The following is a 20,053-nucleotide window of genomic DNA, read 5'->3' as shown; positions in this document are numbered from 1 at the left end:
AGCAGCGTCTCCTCTCGGAGCTAGATGTGAGCTCGGGGCCCCAGGCAACCCCTGGACAGAGTGTCCATCACCCTCCACAAGGCTGGTGGGAGGGGGGGAAGATGGCCCCAATTTCTCCTGCTCCCACCCCCCCGCATCATTGCCCACACAACACCACCAGGGGATGGCAGGGCTGATTTACTGCGAGAACGTCATCACAGCATCTGATCCAAAGACCTGGGTAGTCAACAGCATGGGCTTTGGATCAGACCCTTGCTTTTTACTTGTGTGTGGCCCTCGACTGATTTTTTCTGTGGGTCAATGGACCTTGATAGAAAAAAGCTTCCCCACCCCTGCGTTAGAAGTATCTGGGCAGACACCAGACCCTTTCCAGAAGCAGCACTTCTGCCTGTAGGACAGCGCGCCTCAACACCACCCCTAACATGAGGCTGTAGCAAGATGCTACAATCAAGCCTAATGTAGCTAATGATTTTTAGAGATTTATGCCAGATAGACTATTCCCTTCCTGTATATCTAATCTTTATATTTGGCATACAGAGCAGAACCTTTAGGCATTCAGGAAAAACATTTTCAGAAATCTCTCTTCTGGCATTTGTTGTTCCTGTATATGAACAGATTTGATCCTCCTGTCACCTAATATTGGTAAAATCTAAGAACAAAGCCCAATTAAGCATACATTAGCCATTCATCCATAGAACCATTCATAGACCTTGCAACACTGTCTTTTTAAGGCTATGCAATCTGGATTAGAGGGTTTCCAATGCGTTAGATACACTGGATCTTCTTTGCAGAGAGGAAAATTGACTCTGGTATCAGGGATTTAAAATAGTTGTAAAATTGTACTATTGTACTCAAGAGTTTCTGAGCTGCATTGTTTTAAGTCTTGTAAATTCTGTTTTGACATATTTATTGGTTTGTTCTTATTAGATATTTACTGTTTTCTAATGGACAAGATGAAATAATGTTTTCACACATTTTGGCAGCTTTTTATTCAACTAGATTCAATTAAGTCATTGTTTGGCCATATTTTTGTTTTCAATTCTAATGGCTCATAGAATCCTAAACCCAAAGTTGCCCTAGGTAAAAGTACTGATCTAAAGGATTGTATTTAACACCAAAAAAAAAAAATCAATATTTTCTACAATATTTTTGTTTCTGTTGAGCAAGTTTTCAATACGTCATGCCTGAAGTTTTTATTGATAAAATTACATCTTACTTAAATAAGGTTCCGCACACTGTCTAGACCTTTGTTCCAGTGATGGGATAACTTTTAAAAAAGATTTACTTAGAGGTGGAAGGGAAAGAATTCTCCCTTTTTACAATTCATAAACAGCCTTAACATTTTAAAGATTCAGCTGAGATCTTCAGTTTTCCTGCTCTCTCTGAAAACACAGGATGAAAAATTGCTCAGAAACAACATTAATTTTATACTTTCTCATTTAAATACATTTTATCTAATAGTATAACTATTAGTTAGGCTTTTTACAGAAAGGAGGACAGATGACACAACATCAAAAGAGCATCTAGATGTGAGGTTTCAGCATTATTTGTCACTACAAACAGACATAATACACAAATAAAGAACCTTTGATAACACCAATTTTCATCCCATGTTGCAGTCAGTGCAATCATCTTGGTTGCTCAGAAAACCTAGAAGATGTATTTCATGTGCTTGATTCCATATGTTTTAAAGAAAACCATGATAATCAATGCCCAGAGTCCTAGAATAAAACCTCCTGGAGGATGCCAGTCTTTCTGTTTTGGTTTCTGTAAAATAAAAACAGTATCACTGTTAGTTCTTCATGCTAAATACTTATTGGATTTATCAACTGGAAAAAAAATCTTTGCACTTGAGCAAAATATTGACAATATGCACATCCTTTACAAAGCTGATATCCAGCACCAAACATCTGTCCTTTTAATGAAGTTAAAAGTAACTGGCGTGAAGTGAGTTGACAGCCTGTTATACCTGCATCCTGGGAGTGACGCTATAGCTATGAGTGAGACACCACTTTCGTTGTACACTATTTGCAGGTGCACATAACTTTCCAGAAGAAAAATCCCTCACACATTTGTTTGGAGTGAAATCTCTCATGGTTGGGCTCAGGCGAACTGTGAAATTTTATGGGAGAATTTGGTAAAACTTTGTTGGGTATTAAAAATATACATTCTTAAGTGTGAAAGTGTGGTTTTTCATCATCTAAGAAATGGTCAGATGTTCCTTCTGTGCTGAGTTATTTAATGAATTAATAGTTATTTAAATATATAAATAATTATTAATAGTTAAATGACTATAATACACAGTATGATTGATTTGAACGCAGTAGTTTCCCCTAGGATTTGCACCTCAGGAAGCCCAAGAGCCTGTGCTTGCCTGGTCCTCAATCAGTACTCCTCCCTTGAACAATCCTCTTATCTGCAGACAAGTGAACTATATCCAGGACAGCTACGCCCCTTCTGATACAAACTGAATGGTAAGATTCGCATCACTTCTGCTCTCTCCTCAGCACCATGAAAATTTCAGATCTTGTATGGTCTGTGGTGGGAAATGAACTCTGCCAGGTAGAGACCTAGAGTGCCCAAAATCTGTCTAAGATCTGTGTAATTCATGCTACGTACATGCAACATTTTGGCTGAGAATTTAAACATGCTGAAATCAGAGATATCAGAGTTGCAATTCTTATGAGAAGCACAACTCAACACCTCCTGCACACAATCTAACACCATAAACAGTAATGCAGAATCCTAGGTGTATGCAAAGGGTGGAGTTGCTCGAGGAAAAATAAACACATGCAGCTAAAACAGAATTGCTAAAGAAATAGGCCACGTCTAAATAGCACAAATACTGTACTGAAGTTCTTGCTTAGTTTTTGTTCATTTTCTGAGGAGTGATTTGGATTAGAAAAGCCATCAGTCATGCATAGAATATATACATTTTCTACCTAAAGCTTGAACCATATTCTCCTTCTATACCATGAGCATTCAAAGGTGTTCTGCTTTTGTAGCATGAAGTCAAATTAAAACAGTCATATTTCACTCAGGTAAATTATTACAAATACAAAATACTCCACAGTTCCAATTTCTGCATGAAACTGGTTATAGGAAGTTTGCTGTTTCCCACTAAATGCACCAGGTGGCTGGGAACTTTAAAGCCATAGGTGCAGTTTGCAGCGTCTGTTCTTTCAAAACAGCTTTTCAATCAACAACAAAAGCCTTTGGATTTCTCTGCCTCCATTTTCTAAAGCTGGATAGATCTGGATAGTTTTTTTTTTTTTTCCCTAAATCAAGAGAAAATTTCTCTTTACGTATAATATTTGTTATGCATAAACAAAACAAATGGAAACAGGAGGGCCTGAGACACAAACCAGAAAAACAGGCCAATGAAATGTTGTTGAATTTATTTTCCCTGCTGAAAGAACCAAGAAACTCAGATTATAATTTACATTAATAACAACAAAGCAGAAGATTTAAAATAAAGTAAATATATACATCCTTACATTTGCTAAAGAACTATCGTTAACTATAAAACGTATCTGCTGTTGATACCCCTTCATTGGTATTCGCAACCACACAGCTTCATGTAAATATCTCAGGAAAATCAAGTCTAAATGTGCAAGCTGCCAATGTACCTCAGTTCTGAGAGTAACAGCTCCCAAACACTTCTCCATACAAAGGAACTTTCTTGTTTAAATTCTTCTAATTAACCCACAACTTCGTATGCATATTGCATTGCTCATTTCATCAATCTCTTTGTACTATCAATCTTTCTCTTCTTGGAGCGGAGACAAATCCTTACAATAAAGTGGCACCTGACCCTTCTAGACAAATGACTTCAATTTGCAGTCAGTGACACTAAAAGCCTCTCTTCTATTTTATACAGAACACATAATTTAATTTCTTTAAAGAATTTATATGTATAAATATTTATAAGGTGACCTAGGAGTATGGTTTTACGTTTTGTCATGCCATGTACTGAAGCTTTCCCCATGAAATTCCAAGAGAAAATGGAGTCTGGTACAGTAATGCTTTTACATTTGAATTCAAGGACACAAAATAATCTGTTCAAAGCCAAGCAGCACAACTTTAAAATGTACTGGATATATTATTGATAGAAAGACTAATGCAACATAAAGGAAAATAGTTGGGAGTAGTGACGCTGCATGCTCAGTTATCTTAAACATAAATATATCTTGAGAAATAGGATTACAGATTTAGAAACTGAAAACTATATGTGAATATTAAACCACTGCTATGTTCAAGTCCAAGAGGTGCCTCTGTTGCACACCTAAAACTGTCAATAATGCTGCTGAGTACATAATTATATTTAAATGTACCAACATTTTCAACTATGGTGTCACATAGACATCCCACAACTACTGAACACATAAAATGATAGCACAGAAATAAATGGATGAGATGACCTGAAACCGTTTTCTGAAACTCTCAAAACTTGTATGTAAGATTCCCAAAAGAGTTTATGACTGTCTTAAAACAATAGAATTAGTGCTCTAGTTTAACACATTTACCTCCCTAAGATCCTGAGAAATAATGAATTACAGACTTGCCGGTATTGTAGTCAATGGGAGTTATGCCATTAATTTCAACCAGGTCAGGAGTTCACCCCTCCTTTCTATGCCAGAGCGTGAGATAAGACAAATACCAGAGACATAAGAGAAGGAATGAGGTTTATTATTATTAACTAATTGAGTTACCTGAGAACCTAAGAAAGCTAGTCATGGAGCAGGATCCCATCATGCTAGGTGCTGTACAAACAGAACAAAAAGACAGTCCCTGCCCCAAGGAGCTTACAATCCAAGTGTAAGACAAGAGACAACAGATGGATACAGATAGACAGATGGAGGAGTACAAGGAAACAATACTGGGATGGATTTTTAAATAATTTAAATTTTGGTTTAATGTAATCATGTACTTAGATGATGTTTTAGCCTTTTAAATACAGTAAAAATGATTTATTTAAAACCTCTTCTATTGCTTGAGTTCCACTGCCCAAACATTATCAGCTGTGTGTTTTAAATCACTTTGACTTTTAAAACTTTAGTACAAAAAAATAATTTTAAAGTTAAAAAGGCAACCACAAGAAAGAAAGAAAAAACCACCACAACAACACACACAAATTTCAAATAGAAACAATGAAAAAAACCCACATAGGCAAATGTTAGTCAAATCAGATTCTGTTATAAGCTTTATCCACTAATGCTTATTCATGAAACAAAACAATTAGTCAGAGAAAGTGAGCATGCTCCTCAACTTGATGTATTTACATGGAGCCATATTTCCCAGTCTATGTAAAAACACAATAAGATGGCTAAAAATTGCCTAAACAACCTTATAAGTAATCTTCATATGTACTGAAAGTACTAAGACAGAGACTAACAGGGTATAGCTTATAGACAAGAGGGTTGGTTTGTTTTTTTAAACACAGAACATCAAGAATTTCAGAGATGTAGATAAGCAAAACAATTTTCAGATGTCAGTGATTAGAATAATTATTTGAATTTTACAGTAACTAACATTTTGGTCTAAGCATTTCTGTTTCTTTTCAGTCACAAACGCTGCTGTTTTTTCAGTGAAGTGGGAAGGAGGTGTTAGAAGATGTTTTCAGAATGCAAATAGGTGCACAGAGAGAAGAGGGCAATTATAAAGTGCCCCGCAGCTGAGGGCCAAAGTTTAAATCTTTAAATCAAAACTGGATTTACGTTCTAACTCAACCAGTATTTCTGAGCTTGCTGCAAGGATTACTGGGTGAAATTCTATGGTCAGGCTAGAATATTGTAATGGTCCTTTCTGGCCTTAAGAATATATTAAATCAAAGGGACTGCTTCAGGAGCAAAAGTTTCATATACCTATTTGTACCCACATAATGGGGGCATGTATTTATGCAATACCAGTACTTATGTGTGAATGTACCTTTTTTGAGTACACAAGTGCATACACAAATTTTGTGGAAACACGTTAAGAGATCTCTCTGACAAATCTGGCCCTGTATAGATATTAGTAAGAGGGCTGATCAGAAAGTAATTGCCAACACACAAATCTTGCCTCCTGAATTCTTTAAAAATCCGATTGACATGGATCCTAACTTGCAGTCCTTATTCAAGCAAAGCTCCTTCTAAACCCAACCATGCCATGCTCCTTGTAAAAGTCTGGATGGACAAAATATTAGGATGCTGTGATCTCTTCACTTGCAATTAATTAAATATCATTATAAATTATGTTGACGGGTGTGTGTGCGCGCGCGCGCATGCACTTAAAGATTCGGAGCCTGACCCTGCATATATTTTCCCTGGGTGTAATACTTACTAATAAGGGTAGTTTTATCGCTTTCAGTGGGACTATTCACAGTAGTGGTAAATATTTGGAGGATCAGGCCCATAATTCTTTTAGTTCAGACTGTTTCTCTATCTAGCAATTTCACCTGAGTAGTACCCAGATGAGAACTTTACTAAGAGTGGCTTGTATAATTGATGTACTTAAGATTTTTGATTTACACTACATATAGCCCCATTATAAACGCCCTCTTTATTCCTACAATAATAGCTGTAACACAAAGGTGAAATGCACACATAAAATGGCACAATGTGTCATGAACAAATACATTTAGTAGCTTAAGGGCTAGTCATTATCAAATTGCTAGAGAGTCCGAATTAAAAAGGTAGGTAGCTAAGCAACAGTGAGCTTCCTTCTGTGAATATTTTCTGTCATACTCTATAGTTCTGATAGAATCATTATTCTATGGACCTTCAAAACAGTTAACAGGTTAACAGAGAGCTGCTCCAAGTATTGTAATTAAGGAGAGAATAAAACACTGTATTTTCAAATTGGATGGGTCTGTAGGGATCCTAATGGAAAGCATCCAAGATTTTCAATGAGGACTTTTCATAAAACATACAGTACATGTTATTGCTGTTAAAATGCATTTTATGGAAAAGAATGATAAAGAAAATGGACTAAAGCTACAGAAGCAATTAGGTTAGAAAATGGTTTCAGAATAAAAGTTCAAATTTAAAAGTGTGCATCTATATTTCACATGCAAAGAAAAAAATATTTTAAGGTGTCACTAAGGTCTCAATCCTTTAGTCTTTACCCAAGCAAAACTTCCCACTAATTTCAACGTGGAGGTTGCATGAAAAAGAACAACTATTTGGCCAGAAGACTGGCTTAAACTCGTGTGTCTACATTTTGATGGTGACTGTAGGCACTGCAATTCACAGAATGTAACTACAGCAGTATTTGGTCAGGAACTCAAGAATTCCCATACTGGATCAGAACAGTAGCCTATTCCCAACAGTGACTTGTGGCATACGCGTCAAAGAAAAGGAGCAAACCTCAAAAGTGACCTCACTTATGCAATAACATGCTTACAGAGAACGTTTCTTCCCAGTCCTAGATAGATGGACTAGATTCACAAAGGGGATTTAGGTGTTTCAATAACTAACTCCTAGGTGCCTTGCCATCTAGTGGAATTCATAACCCTGAATTATGTTTGCAGGCTCCCTAATGCATGGGGAGAGTTAGCTGCCTTAGAATAGGATTCACAAAAGCCACCCAGGGAACTGCCTAAGTTAGGAGAGGCTCATGGCCTGTGACCCACCCTTCAAAGGCAGGTAGGAACAGCTTCAACAGCAGAGACTGAGGGAGACCTGCCCCAGAATACTCCATAGCTCACTCGCTAGGACACTATCCTGGGAGGTGGAAGACCCAACTTCAAATCTCTGCTCCAGATCGGGGAGCGGGGGGAATGGCACCTAGGACTCCCACATCCCAGCTGTATGCTCTACCACTGGGTTAAGGGGGCAGGAGGGGGCACCACCACTTCCCCATCCTCCCACCTACCAGATCAGGCTCCAAAGGCAAGATAGGTAGGGGAATGTCTAGTTTGAGAATTCTACTGGGGCACATGCATGATTCAGCCACTGAGCTGCTGGGTGGTGTCTGGACTGAGGAGACTATGTATATGGCCCAGTTGCCGAAATTTAGGCATCTACAGGGTTAAGTGGGAACTGAACAATGGCGCCTCAATGTTGAACTCGTCATCTGAAGTGGCAGTTAGGTGTTTAAGTCCCTTTGTGAATCTAGTCTTTGCTTATGTCACAAAACCTAAGGGCTGAATATCCATATCTACTATTACAGAAACAAAATAGCATTGTGTTCCAAGGGGTCCATTACATGATGGACGTGCCGCCTCAGTGGAATTCCCAGCTGACCCCCTAAGCTATTCCCAGTGGAATAGCTTAGGGGGTCAGCAATCAGATGAGAGAATTGAAGCAAGCTTCCTGTTCAGTACTGTAGAACAGTGTTACTACATCACTAGGATGGGTTTTATGTAATATTTTGGGTGCATTTATTTATTTTCTTCCCAGTAATTTTCCTTTCTGAAATTTTCCTCTTTGTCTTCTTCTCCTCTCCTCCACTGATGGACGAAAGGCTCCTTTTCTTCTTTGCCATTCTTATATTTTGTAATCTGCACTAAAGAGCTGACATTTCAAATTTCATTCTCAAGTCAGAAACAAAACAGGTCCACGTTTCAAAAGAGATCTTTAAAATGCAAGGCTTCCTCAGATCAGAGAGTGAAAACGAAATGTCCCACGCCCTCAGAAAAAAAAGACACCATCCAACAGGAGGAACAAGAAATTAAACACTCGCATTGGAAAGGCCAATCAGAATTCACTACACAGAACTCCATGTAAGCAGCATGCATATTACATATTTTTAAGGACATTCTAATAGCAATTCAGATTTAGTTGCAATTTTACATTGCAAATCAGGTAATCATTATAATTCTGAAAAGAAAGCACAGAATTCACTCTCAAAATGAAATATACATATAATATATAATCATAATATACACGCCCAGTGTATCTAATGAAAGTATGAACTTCTTATTTGTCAGTTATATTCTTGATTTTGGGGGCTAAGGAAAATAATAATTCCAGCCATCTAGTAATAACTTAATCCTCTTTGGTGCCCACAGTAAGATTAAAGTCATAACGGAATTCCAACATAAAGGATTCCTGTTAATCTGTAAAACAATTTAGAGCATTTTCATCTTATCCCACAGTTTTTACTTATTAACAATAATGTAATGATTACTGACGCCCCGCATTTTGAGTAAAATAATTATGAAAGAACAACAAAAACTCAGACAACATACTGGAGAGAATGCTAGCTACACTTAACAAATATGTTAACGCCAACAACTGCATCTTAAACAAATGTATTTGCTTTCAAATTTGAAAGATCACTATAGAAATATGATAATTAAGCCATGATGGCTTTGCTTGTCATTTCCTGTGTCTAAATTTTTCATTCAATAAGCCGTTTTATGAAATTAATTTCTGTTCCAAAAAATTGTTCAATACACTGGTGACAATTTCATTCTTTACTTTTACCCAATTTATTAATCAGGTATTTCTCCAAAATTCTATGGTATCTTGTAAGGATTTTAAAATGCTTTACAAGTAAGCATTAATCTTCACCCCCGTGATACAGAAAAGTGACGCTAAAAAATTGTGTGTATGTTTAGGAGACAAAAGAACGGAAGTCTTCTGTAGAATACACCTATTATTCAATAAATTCCCCCAATTTATTCAAGACCCACAGAGCTAATTTTCTGTATTTTAATCAAATACACCATGTTTTTCATCACACATCATAGACATGGGTGATTGAAAAATGCCCATATTCTGATACATGATTCTCACTTATATGCATATATATCTATTCTAAGTGTCCAGTTAAATGGGGGATTTGAACAGTTTATTTAAAATGCTTATATGTGAACATCTTGCTCATAGTTATTTTGCTTGAGACAAATCTTAATGTTTTCTCCCCACTGTAATTCTAACAAATCAAAAGAGAATCCACACCAGGGATAAAACCAAGGACCTTAGGCAGCACGAGTACAGGCTTCTGTCACTTGAGCTAAAGGACTAAGGTCACGTCTACACTAGTGAGCTTACAGTGGCACAGCTGTACCAATGCGGTTTGTAACGTCTCACTTAAATCAGCTTCTGTACCAGATGACTGGAGAATAGCTAATGTGATGCCAATTTTTTTTAAATGACTCCAGAGGTGATTCTGGTAATTACAGGCCAATAAGCCTAACTTCAGTACCAGACAAATTGGTTGAAACTATAATAAAGAACAGAATTATCAGACACATAGATTAACACAATTTGTTGTGGAAGAGTCAACATGGCTTTTGTAAAGCGAAATCAGGCCTCACCAATCTATTATAATTCTGTGAGGATGTCAAACAAACATATGGACAAGGGTGATCCAATAGATATAATGTACTTGGAATTTCAGAAAGCCTTTAACAAGGTCCATTCACTAAGGCTCTTAAGCAAACTAAGCAGTCATGGAATAAGAGGGAAGATCCTCTCGTGGATCAGTAACTGGTTAAAAGATACAAAAAAAAAAAAAAAAGGGTAGGAATACATGCTTAGTTTTCAGCATGGAGAGAGGTAAACAGAGAGGGATCTGGTTCTGAGACCAGTGCTGTTCAACATAGTCATAAATGATCTAGAAAAGGGGGTGAACAGGGAAGTGGCAAAGTTTACAGATCATACAAAACTACTCAAGATATTTACAAAGCGATCTCACAAAACTGGATGACTGGACAACAAAATGGCAGATGAAATTCAGTATTGATAAATGCACATTGAAAAACACAATCACAACTATATATTCAAAATCATGGGGTCTACCACTCAAGAGAGAGATCTTGGAGTCACTATGGATAGTTCTCCGAAAACATCCACTCAATATGCAGCAGCAGTCAAAAAAGCTAACAGAATGTTAGGAACCATTAGGATAGGGATAGATAGTAAGACCGAAAATATCATAATGCCACTGTATAAATCCACAGTATGCTCATACCTCAAATACTGTGTGCAGTTCTGGTCACCCCATCTCAACAAACATATATTAGAACTGGAAAAAGTAAGGCAACAAAAATGATTAGGGGTAAGGAACAACTTCTATATGAAGAGAGATTAAAAAGACTGGGCCTATTCATCTTGGAAAAGAGATGACTAAGGGGGGGATATGATAGCGGTCTATAAAATCATCAATGATGTGGAGAATGTGAATAAGGAAGTGTTATTTACTCCTTCACAGAACACATGAAACTGGAGTCACCCAATGAAATTAATAGGCAGCTGCTTTAAAACAAACAAAAAAGTACTACTTCACACAACCCATAGCCAACCTGTAGAACTCTCTGCCAGGGGATGTTGTGAAGGCCCAAACTATAACTGGAATTAGATAAGTTCATGGGGGATAGGTCAATCGATGGCTATTAGCCATAACAGTCTGGGATGCAATCCCATACTTGGGTGTCCTAGCCCTCTGACTGTCAGATGCTGGGATGGCATGACAGGGGATGGATCACTTGATGGTTGCTCTGTTCCAGTCATTGGGCACTGTTGGAAGATAGGATACCAGGCTAGACATTCCATTGGTCTGAGCCAGTGTGGTAGTTCTTATATAGAAGAGCTAACAGATCATCATTTAAGCCTTGTAGCAACAGCAGCTGCTTAATGAGTTCTTTGCCTACAGCTGCACCAGACCTGCCTCCTGTACAAATCCTTGCTCCAATCTGCGCCTGCTCCCACTCCAACCCTCGTCTCTACCTTTCCCCAAACTCCGTGACTTCTGGCTCTGCTCCAATCTCTATATCTCACTGCCTACACACGGTGTGTGACACCACGTTAGCCACACCCCATCTGGGAAAGCTCATCCCAATGGTCTGACATACAGAAGAGCTTACTCTTATAAAGGCCACTGCTTTATAACAACTGGTTGCCAGTGGGGATAGACTCCAGAAACAAATTGTTCAAGCCACATGAGCTGAAGGAGTAACTATATTAGTGGTATGTTACCTTCTGTGGGTGAAAGCAATTACCGACAGCCATGACCACACACACTTGGCTAGTATATTACATCTTCCATATCAGCTTGTCAAGGCTACACCAGGTACCAGCCACATGTCATCATTTTAAGAGGCAGAACTCTCCTTCCTGGTCAGAAGCCCACCTCTGATCCACCATATATGGCAGTACAATATAGAGCCACTTTGAATCACTGGGCCAGCCCATGCAGTTATTTTTAAACTGAGATTCTTTAAGGCATATTTTTTCTTTAATCTTATAAAAACAAATTGTATGTCCCAAAATATCCAATACCAAATGTAAATGTATTCACTCTAAAACAAATAAAGATGTGTTTATTTACGTGGAGAAACAGTGATATTCATAAATGATTAGGGACGTTTCTACCCAGTTATTTTCCCCTGGATATCCCATGAGTATCCATTTATTTCCAGGTGGCAGGCTGTATTAACAGCAGATGTTAGACAACATAAGATCTTCTACTCAACATGCTATACTGAGTACAAGATCTAATCAAACATCTCAATGGCTACATTTTAAGGCATTAGAATCCAAATAAATATTCCCTCTTCTTGGAAACTTCATTACTGGGATGAGATGTTTTTTAAAATGTCCCCAGAATCTCTACAGCTAGAATTAGAGAAGTCCTCCTCTGCCCTGTGTTGTGCATTACATTATTCATGTAAACAGATGGGCTCACTGTTCTAGCATCAGGATTAGCTTGCATTTCTCAAACTGCATTACGCTGAGGAGAGAAGTGAGCACACACCTCAGGGGGGAGAGGAAAGCAGGTGAGAAGGATCTGCCTCATTTATCTGAGCATGTTAAAGTATGGCCATTATATATATATATATATATATATATATATATGGAGATATACCTATCTCATAGAACTGGAAGGGACCCCGAAAGGTCATCGAGTCCAGCCCCCTGCCTTCACTAGCAGGACCAAGTACTGATTTTTGCCTCAGATCCCTAAGTGGTCCCTTCAAGGATTGAACTCACAACCCTGGGTTTAGCAGGCCAATGCTCAAACCACTGAGCTATCCTTCCCCTCTCCCCAAAGCATTCTCCTCTCGCAAAGCATACGTTTCTCAGTGAAAAGGCAGGATGGGCAACTTAGAACTGGCAAAACTGCAGCTTCTCTATTTTTAAAAACTGGTTAGTTTCTTCTCAAAGCCCCACCCTGCTATTGTATTCAGTTGCTTTCCACTAACAGGTCAGCCAGGATTTTTACAAAGTTTATACAGACAGGGCAGAATGATAGCAACAGATTGTGTGAGTAAAGAAACAACAACAAAAAAGATCAAACTATTCTCAAATCAACTCACTGCTGCTAGGTATTTTAGCTCCTATAGAACCTAAGTATTGCCAATATGTCATGATACCTGGGCTCAGTCTGCTACAGCAAAACTAGCCAGTATGTATTGTACATACTGAGACAGGCATGTTGCCATGCTTGCAGCATCAAAAGACAATGAGGCTCAAAGGCCAGGCCCCTGTCAGGGAAGACCTGAGAAAGTATCAGTGCATCCTAGTGCCATGAATATTCACCTGATACTTTTTCATCTAATTCAGTGTTTTATGCTACCTGGTTAGGAATACAGAGGACTTCTTTGTAGAAGGAGAGCTCATAAGCTGAGTAAATACCAATTTATCTCCACTGTAGTAAGGCTTATAAGAAGACACAGACTACATTGCTTATAAATTAATGATAAAAACCTGGCTGCACTTCACCTGCCTGTTACTCACCTCACCTGACTGCAGTAAACTAAGTTGTGGTGGAAGAGTCTGAAACTGTGTGCTTGCCACAGCCAGACCAAGGAACTTGTGAACTATACACACCCCCTTGGGCACTATGCATATTTGGCAGAGAAAGCACAGGGAGCTGTCAAAATAAAGAATAGGAGGAATATAGAGATTGGAGTGGCAAGAGCAATGCAGAAGAAAAGACTCTCCTACCATCCCACCCAACCCCGAACTATGTGATTTTTGCATTCACTGACTCAACTTAGTGTATGCAAGTCTGGCAAAAAAAATCCAGCTGCTTTCTGAAATCACTCAGTTTAGGAACTCTACACACCATTCACACCTCTATATATTGATCTACGACTATCTACAGTGATGGCCAATCCCTGTCTCTTCAACAGCATAGGTTCCATATTCACCCCAAGGACAGCAGCAGGCACAACCCAAAAGGGTAGCTCCAGCACAAAAACAGCCCTCAAAAAACAACTGCCACCCTTCATGACCAGTTTTCTTGAGGAGAGAGGCAGGAAATATTTCTCTTTTTCAAAGTATTCAGAATAGAACACCAAGCCCTTCAGAGTAAAATGCACTAAAGATCTCTGACTAGATCAAGGTAGGTATTTTACAGGCGCAAGGAATATTATCAAGGAAGAACAAAGTTATAGCCGTTTAAAAGGAACAGAAAGACAAGAAAAGACAACACATGTCACAAACTAATAATCTATGTCCATTTTTTAAATACAAAGGGATAAACAAACATTTATGTTTATTATATTTATTTTTATTATACTTAACCATAAAGTAACCAACATAAAAACTCATTACAATATCATCATCATCTAGACTGATAGGATATACTGTACACCATAATATAAATTCATTTACACCTTACCAATCATATGTGTGTACACACACACACTCTCTCTCTCTCTCTCTCTCTCTAAGGACCAGGACAGAGTGAGGGTGAAACTACATCCCTCTCAGTGTTAGACTGGGGATACTGTAACCCAGGGATACGGAGGAGTTTGGAATTGCAACAACTATATTAGTTCCTCAGCTTGAAAAGCACAGCAGAGTAGCAGGTCAGGATTTAGGAGCAGTAGCAGAGTTCTCTGTGTGCAATGCCTGTCTACACTATGTCTGATCCAAATTTCAATACTATTAGTCCCCTTTCAGATATGAGCAGCAAACTGACTAAAAATTAGTTTTATGAATGCTACAAAATAAGATAATTTGTATTAAACAAAAAAATGGAGCTTGCTTTGCTCCATCACAACAACTCACTCCTCCAAAGCCTCCACTCATCCTCAGGCACCATTTTAAACCTCACTTTTATTAATTTAAACAAAAGTGCTTCCCATCCCACTTGCATGTCCATGTTAAACTCTAGCAGTTAATAAACAGTCACTTCCTCCAGACACTCCCATATCACCCATATCCACAAGCCCATTTTTGTATGTGCGTGCACTCTGCTGGTACCAGGAGCACTCTCTGCATGAACCTCCTGAAAGGCACCCCCACTAACAAAATGACACTGTAGAGCCAATGGACTTGAACTGCTCCCAGAGCACTGAGCTGTGGATTACAATTACTGAGGTGGAAAGGGCCAACCCCACAACCACCAGTAGGGTTGGGCTAGGTAAAAGTGACACCGAGCAAAGAGAAATCTAGCCAACAGAGCAGAAACTGATTCCACAAAGAAACCACATGCACAAATAATTTTCACAGGGAACAATAAAATGTGACGCTGCCCTGCCTGTTCGACAACACAAACACAATGGTTCCATTACTGGAGTCTTTATTCATTTACCCTTTCCGTTCACTCTGAAAATGGAAATGATTTTATCGAATTCCAGCCTTTCTGAATTATTAAGGAAAACAAATTCTAGACATGGCACTGGTGAGCAGTCTGCCAATACCTCTATCTCTAGCTATTCATCAGTTCTGTCAAGATGGGCTTGTGCATTACACTGCCACAATCCTCACAAGGTGCTACTGAAGGGTAAACAAAATATAATTAACTTAACACAAAACCCACCAATATAACTCTCATTAAAATTACACGACAATTAGGTGAGATAAATATGTAAATATATTTGGAGCTAGGAGTGTCTACACCTGAGAGTGTCAAAAAAGATAATTGCCATCACAACAGTGCTAAATATACCAAGATTAAATTGATGAGACTTACATCAAAACATGGTAACTGTAACAGCAGCATTACTTTATCAATGTGGGCTTACAGGTAACAATTTCTGTTGTTTCTGTTCGTACTCAGAAGAAGAAATGCTGTGCATAGCACCTTAAATTAGCAAAGCCAGAATTGTTAATTTTACTGTTCACTGAAATCCTATTTAAGTAAATATTGCCTATCACAGAAGCTGCCATACAGAAGGAAACAATTAGAATAAAGTCAAATGCATGTTTAATAAATGCCAAAGTTATTTATTACATAAAGTAATGAAAATGTGCAAGAATACTAAATTATAGTCAGAAACTGAAATTACATCTTATTTCTTGGACAGTCTTCTGCACATTGCTTGAATAATCATGTTTTAAAACAAAGGCCCCACTCCTGCATGTGTGTAACTTTAGTCACACAAGTGGTCCCCACTGAAATCAGTGGGGCCAATCACATGTCTGAAGGTAAGCCGGTGTATAAGCTTGCAGGACTGGGTCCTAAGGCCCCATGTGAGTAGTAGTATTTATGCAATAAAGTTAGTAATAAAGACTACTGATGTTCTGTGCATATACATCACCCTTCATCTGAGGATTTCAAGTACTTCACAAAGTGCTCATTTTTTTAAATTCTGCAGATACATTTAAATAAATGGGACATCCCATACCACTGCTAATAGGAGAACTAGGCCTATGGGGAAGAGGTCAACACCAAATATGACCCTTCACCCCACTCCTCCCAGAAAACGCATGGTGAATAACTGGGCAACTCCCATCCACAGCTATTTGGGAAAAGAAAGGGTGCAGTGACAAGAACATGGCCAGCTCTCCTCAGGTGCATAATGGGGAGAGAGTAAAAGCAGTTCTGGGCCGTGGCTTGCCACAAATGTCATAAAAGCCCCAACAGTGCATGCCGGAATGGGAGCTCTGCCACTTTTACAGGTTACAGTTTGTGTACACCACTGCAACAGATCTTTGCCCTTCAAACAATATAATTTCCAAGTGTAAATAAGACCACAGAGGAACGCTGGCTTAGCCAGCCATTCCCACACTGTTGCTTGGCCATGTCTCACCTTGCTCCAAGAAGTGACTTGCAGCTAAAATCTGGCCTTCTGGCTCCCAGGGAGGGAAAGGTTGCAGTTTATATGTATATACAATTCCCAAATCCTGTCTGCTAATAAAAATAATTTAAAACATTGTACATTTTAGTATTTAATACTACAAACAGCATTCAAAGTCACATGTTTGTCCCATTGAAAGTGATGGGAAAGAGTTTGATCCAGCACAGTTAAACGGATCACAGGATAAGAGTAACTTTGAAGGAATAAGTATATTTTACCTTTTCTATTGCTAAATACCCTGTTCACCAAAATAAAAAGCCAATTCCATTACATAATTTAGAAGTTTTGATAAATCAGAAGGTTTTCCCTTACTTAGAAAAATCCCTCCAACTTTTGCTTGGATCAAGTTTTGTTTTTTTTAACTACATTAACTCTTCCCCAGCATTGTGTGGGTTGCTGAGATGTAGACATACTTTTAAAATTTTTAATTGTATTAGGCCATTAATGGGTAAAATCATTTATTAGAAAATCTGTTAAAACCTCTTCACTCCTTGATGTTTTCAACTTCTAAAAGTCAATATTTACTAGTAGAAAAATTGCTAGATTAAAAAAGTTTTGTTTCCATGTTGACTTTCAACATTGTTGTTTAGTTAAGAGATAACAACAACAATAACTCAGGTTCTGCAGCTGAAAATTCCAGCACTATGAAATACACTTTTGTTTTGACTAGTGTTTTGGTATTTAATTTGTCTCCACCTCCGAGTGATGTCTGTACATAAAGATGTAATTAACAATAGGGAAAACTGTTTTATAGAATATGATTTTCAACCCATTAGGCAAATTTTCTCACTATGATATGAAAAATGTCAACTACTTAATTAGCACACCTACTTTGCCTGAAACCCCCAGGTGCATCTAAACTACATTTTATGCTGGACTGGAAAAAGAAAACCCACATCAATTATGCCTGTTCTCAATTGTACAACTATTTTAAAATGTGTGAATAGTTAAGACAAAATTGAAAAATTACCATAATAGGCTTTTGACACTTCCCTGCTTAGGCAAAAATTAATTCTAACTCTCTGTTTTTGTGCAAAGCCTTTATAATTTCTCTAATCTTGAGTTCCCATGAGAGGGAACACAATACTTTCAAGTACAAGAGCGTGAGGCTTGGCATCTTCTCTCTTTAGTTATGCAGTTTATTTGATGGACGTCTAAACCACTAAGCCTCCCTTTGTGCTTATATAAGCCATTCTCAGTGGAAATATAAGTTAATTTCAGTGAAATGAAGTTTTAGGAAGAATGCACTCTCTTACACAGAAAGGCTCACTAAAGCAAGGCTTTTTAAAGAAAGCACCTGTTTTGTGAAATGCTCTAGAAACTAGTATAAAGGCAGCTAAAAAGAAGTTTCATTTTAAAAAGTACTTTTCCTCACAAGCCTAACACACACACACACACACACACAGAGCTGGCAAGATCTAGTGGAACAAGTAATTTTAAAACGAAGCTTCTGAACTTGCATCTTTTTTTCAGTTTATTCTTCTTCTCCACACGTGGAGAAGCTTTACTAGTGAAATCAACTAGAGTGATAACGTGATAGGCATCTTCAGTTTTATTTTTGGTGCTTAATGTAATTCCTGTGGCTTATGCAAGCAAAGTAAATCAGACCTACCACTGGCTTTAACACTTCCCATACAGAGTACAGTATGTTGCTCACATATTACATTCTCACAGAGAAACATTTTAAATAGATTCCTGTACCCTCAGCTACAGTGAGCACACATACATACATACACACACACACACACACACACGTACACATATATCAGATACCATACAACAACAGCACATAGTATATTATGATGCTGCCAACCCTATTAAAGTCATACAGAGCTTGCATATATATTTAGTCTATTCCCATGCAAGATAAAAGTACATTATTTGCATATCATTATGCACTGGAAGCCTATTCAGTTATTCCCACAGCAGACAACTCACCAGAGTGACCTAAATAGTATTCACTCTTCTGACTCAAAATCTGAAGGAACAGCAAATAAACGAAGAATGATGCAGACATAGGCACAAAGATTTAGAACATTTAAATAAGAACCTGGGCTAATAAATGACAAATGCAGATGAATGCAGACAAATGTAGCATAATGAATCCCACAGGAGCAAAGAATAATGAAAAAAATAAATTATATGCTTAATGGAAAAGGGCTATTGCACAGAGAAGAAAGAAATCTGTGAGTTATTGCACCAAAAAGCCTCAAGCCTCAGTCAAATGTGCTGCTGTCAGGATGAGGGAAAAGAAGATGCTGAACTGCACTGCTGAGGGAAAACAGTATTAGACACAACCTGCCCTCATTTGCACCTCTAAGTAGAGAAAAGGTTCTTCTGACATCAGTTGATAGAGGCAAAGGAATTCAGACAGCCATAGCAGCATTAGCTGCATATCACTCGGTCTAGACACTGCAACGCTTCATATATCACCAGCATTTGAAGACCCTTATAGAGCACAATAGGGATTGTGTTTGGTTAAAACCCTTGAGAATATCAAATTGAAATTTGTAACAATGAGATTACAACAAAGACTGGTCCCTTGGCATAGACCCTTCAGAACATAACATATAGAAATCTGTGCACTGTAACATCACAGCCTAGAACCTGGGAAAGAAATGGAGCACAATCCACTAGGACAGGGGTTCCCAAACTGTGATGTGTGTACCCCTGGGAGCATGCTAGACATCTGTGGGAGGTACGTGAGAGAAATTGTGTAATGGTGGATTTTGTTTATTGTTTAATTTTTTGCATTTTCATAATAGGCTACTCAGACAGCTTTAAAACTCTAGGGGAATTCGTTATATAAAATGTGATAGTTAATTTACTTCAAGATGTACAATGAGAACACAGATACAAGGAGACGCTGTACAGCGCAGGTTCAGCAACTGTTCAGTCTAACAGAGCGCGGGGGTGGGGGGGAGAAGGAGAAGGTTCCGGTGGTATACGTCGCACTATAACTATATCTGTACATAGGAGTGAAATATGGAAAGATGGCTAAAGACACGGCTAAAGCAGAACACCGAAAGTATCAGTGATGAGACGCATGCTGAAACTGCTGGGGAGACAACTACTGACTCAACATGCGGA

General features: G+C 38.2%; 1 protein-coding gene across 1 annotated transcript in view; it reads right to left on the bottom strand.

Annotated features, from left to right (window-relative positions):
• Positions 1–959: 959 nt before the first annotated feature.
• Positions 960–20,053, bottom strand: part of PIGK (phosphatidylinositol glycan anchor biosynthesis class K) — a 115,406-nt gene continuing 96,312 nt past the window's right edge. Inside the window, exon 11 of the mRNA XM_054038321.1 lies at positions 960–1,767. Coding sequence (XP_053894296.1) covers positions 1,651–1,767 — 117 coding nt within the window. The 3' untranslated portion in view covers positions 960–1,650. The remainder of the gene's footprint in view (positions 1,768–20,053) is intronic.

This window comes from Malaclemys terrapin, chromosome 8 (assembly GCF_027887155.1).
Source record: "Malaclemys terrapin pileata isolate rMalTer1 chromosome 8, rMalTer1.hap1, whole genome shotgun sequence".
NCBI classification, from domain to species: Eukaryota; Metazoa; Chordata; order Testudines; family Emydidae; genus Malaclemys; species Malaclemys terrapin.
The sequence above is the reverse complement of the archived record's forward strand: the minus strand, read 5'-3'. Positions and strand labels throughout refer to the sequence as shown.